General features: G+C 40.6%; 1 protein-coding gene across 1 annotated transcript; it reads left to right on the forward strand.

Moving 5' to 3' along the window:
• The first annotated feature begins 880 nt into the window (after window positions 1-880).
• On the forward strand, window positions 881-3282 carry LOC112010623 (exocyst complex component EXO70H1). Its single transcript, XM_024042971.2, has one exon. It carries the CDS (start codon window positions 1047-1049, stop codon window positions 2970-2972), a length of 1926 nt encoding a protein of 641 aa, XP_023898739.1. The 5' UTR covers window positions 881-1046; the 3' UTR covers window positions 2973-3282.
• Window positions 3283-3671: the final 389 nt, after the last annotated feature.

Here is a 3671-nt window from a genome sequence, read left to right on the forward strand (position 1 = left end):
TCCCTTGATTGATCTTGGCCCTCCAGTTGTTGATCATCCAGACTATTACTTGAGTGCTTGTCCCATTGGACACACTCTTTGGGCTTCTGTGAGTTGGGGTAGCTAAGGCAACACTGTTCAGGGGTCATCTTTACATAAATGCGGCTAGAAAGTTAGCTGTAGAGTATTCAATGTGGTGACAGTAATTTTTCCTTAGATATTTCTAAGCTTCCATTCTCCTTGTATGTTCATAATATACGTCCCTATTAATGGAATTTCCTAGAAGATCACTTTGAACGATATACATTCGATCTGTGCTTTATTTATCTGAGAAGATACTCCTCCTCGGACCACTTTCCCCAACCTTTCCGTTTGCAACTTGTTCATGGGGCTCTAAGCTTAATACCTTCACAATTATTTATTCGTTTTCGGACCAACCTACATCCTCGACCTAGACCCAAGACCCAATATATAATTTTAAGCCTTTATCCCTACATGTATCACTACAAAACAGAACAGTTGGGTGTCGTTACACACGGGCAAATCTATTTTCTCTCATCAATTTTATACAAAAATATTTCCACCTCTTATTATTTTGATATTTCCTTGGGTTTCACTTTTATCAAATTTCAAAGTCCCAGCTTCTCTGAGAGACACACAAATAAGAGTCAATTTACGTGGGTCTATTCAGACTCCTTTGTACGGTCTAAAAAGTCAATACCCCACGTTCTTCCCTAAGGCATATACGGACCATACGGTGTACACGTTTCAATATTTCTTTAAGCAATAATGGCGGCGTTCATTTCTTTCTTTCTTTTTTTTTTTTTTTTTTTTTTGAGTCACGGCCAAGCAACGGCGTTGTTCATTCGTCTATATATACCCCCACAACAATGTTCCAACTCACAATTTACCATGAACAAAGACACTAAGAACTAGAAATCTTTAGCTCTGATACGGTGATATACCTTTTCTCACACACCATCACAGACCTCAAGGATTTATCCATCACACCCATCACACCCAAAAACAAACAAACAATCACTCATATTCATTCCTAGATCTTAAAAATGCCTAGAAAAGGAATGAGGAGTATTTGCTTCAACTCCAAAACTTCATCTTTCTCTATGTCTCGACATTCTTCGCCTGCAAGAAACTCAATTTCAACAGGTACTCCTCGACGCAGCTTTTCGGAGTCATTGATCGAGCAGAGCATCGAAGAGGCCACGGTTTTGATAAACAAGTGGAACCCAGAAACCTCTACTTATGCCAAAGTCACATCTTTGTTCTACGAGAGCAAAAGTGAAGCCAAGCAATTCATCAGGTGCGTGAACGATCTTCAGAAATCCATGCACGCCATGGTCATCGAGAACTCGACCTCGGAGAAGCTCGTGCACGCACAGAACCTTATGCAGACAGCCATGAAGAGACTCCAGAAGGAGTTCTATCAAATCCTTTCCATGAATCGAGCTCACTTGGACCCCGAATCAGTCTCCGCTCGATCCTCACGCGCCTCCGCTCGATCAAGCATTTCCGATTACGATGATGGCTCAGTCTCACACGATGATGAAGTGCGCAACGTAGGTGATTCAATCGATGAAGTCGAAGAAGTCTCTTCCATAGCTATGACTGACTTGAGATCCATAGCTGAGTGTATGATCTCTTCTGGTTACGCCAAAGAGTGTATCAGTATATACAAAATTATCAGAAAATCGATAATCGACGAAGGCATTTATCGACTTGGAGTTGAAAAAATTAGCTCCTCACAAATCAATAAGATGGACTGGGAAGTTCTCGATCGCAGAATCAAGGATTGGTTGGAGGCAGTGAAAGTTTCGATGACAATTCTTTTCAACGGAGAGAGAATCCTCTGCGACCATGTTTTCGCTTCCTCAGACTCGATCAGAGAATCTTGTTTCACTGATATTTCCAAAGAAGGAGCTACTCTTCTCTTCGGATTCCCCGAACTCGTCGTAGCTAAAAGCAAGAAATCTCATCCTGAGAAAATTTTCCGTGTGCTCGACATGTACACAGCGATTTCAACCAACTGGACCGAAATCGATTCCATCTTCTCATTCGAATCAACCGTCACCGTTCGAGCTCAACCTCTCAACTCGCTGAACAAACTCAGCGACTCGGTCCGCTCAATGCTATCAGAATTCGAGTCAACAATGCAAAAGGACTCGTCGAAGTCGAAAATCCACGTTGGCGGCGGTGTTGACACTCTGACTCTCACCACCATGAACTTCCTCTCTCTCCTCGCCGATTACAGTAACATCCTCGCAGACATTTTTGCCGACTGGCCTCCGCCGCCGAGATCATCGTTACCGGAATCTTACTTCGAAAGTCCATCCACCGATGACTCTCCGGCACCGGCGATTTCCATGCGCATGGCTTGGTTAATCCTCGTACTCCTCTGCAAACTCGACGGCAAAGTAGAACATCACAAAGACGTTTGTCTCTCGTACATATTCTTAGCAAACAACCTTAACCACGTTGTCTCCAAAGTTCAAAACTCGAACTTGAAGTCCCTTCTCGGCGAGGATTGGATCGCAAAGCACGAAGAGAAAGTGAAACTATTCGCTGCGAATTACGAGAGATTAGCGTGGGGCCCAGTGATTGCATCGCTGCCGGAAAATCCAACGGCCACGATTACTCCAGCACAGGCGAAGGAAATTTTCAGGAAATTCAATTCGAGCTTCGACGAAACTTTTAGGAAACAGAGCTCGTTTGTCGTATCGGACCCGAAACTCCGAGACGAAATGAAAGTCTCATTAGCGAGAAAGATTGTCCAGAGTTATCGGGAATTCTACGACGCTCACAGGTCTAATGTTGTTGGAGAGCGAAATGTTGGGTTTATTGTCAGATTTGCCCCTGAGGATGTGGGGAATTACTTGTCGGACCTGTTCTTTGGGAACAACAATAACTCGGGGAGTACTAGTGTTTCCTCTTCGTATTCCTCGTCTCATCGACGACATTCGTGGTCTAGAAGTTAAGGATTTGTTGAGTAGCATTGTTTAAATATTTATTGGTCAATTTTTAGTATTATAAAAATATGTATTTATATCTTATTAAAATACATATTAAAAGTATTATTATTATTTAAATATTAAAAATTATTGTTTAAACAACTGTGACAAGAAAAATAGGTGTTGGGCTTAGCCGGAGGTTTTGAGCTTACCTGGCGATTTTTTGTTTTGATAGCCAGATTTTGACTTTTTTTTACCTGATTATATATAAAGATGTACATGTTGTTCATTGTTTTTCCTTTTGTGTAGAAGTACTCAGTTTGAATAATCAGTTTATACTGCGACTTTTTTGGCTATGTTTTGTACTTTTGTCTAATATCGTTATATACTTATATCCCTTTTCAATTTTTTATACCTGCGTTTATAGAAAAGTGTTATTTCGGATTTTCAATATCACATTTAGATTCTCAAACTCTCTTTTCATACTGTAGTCTTGTAGTTCCTAACCTAGACATAAGTTGAACATAAGTGCGGGGTAAAAAATAGGGTATATGCTATAATTTATTGAAGTGGTTGAAACTTGAAACTATGAGCGATAAACAATAACTTTCACATGTTATTCTCATGTTTTTGTTTTCTTCACCCTCTCTTGATTGGCTACTTTAACAAAATATGGCAAAGTTTGTGGGCCAAAATGGCCCAATACCACTTATTTTTGAAATTTTT

The sequence above is a fragment of the Quercus suber genome, unplaced genomic scaffold (genome assembly GCF_002906115.3).
Source record: "Quercus suber isolate HL8 unplaced genomic scaffold, Cork oak 2.0 scaffold_1101, whole genome shotgun sequence".
Taxonomy (NCBI): Eukaryota; Viridiplantae; Streptophyta; class Magnoliopsida; order Fagales; family Fagaceae; genus Quercus; species Quercus suber.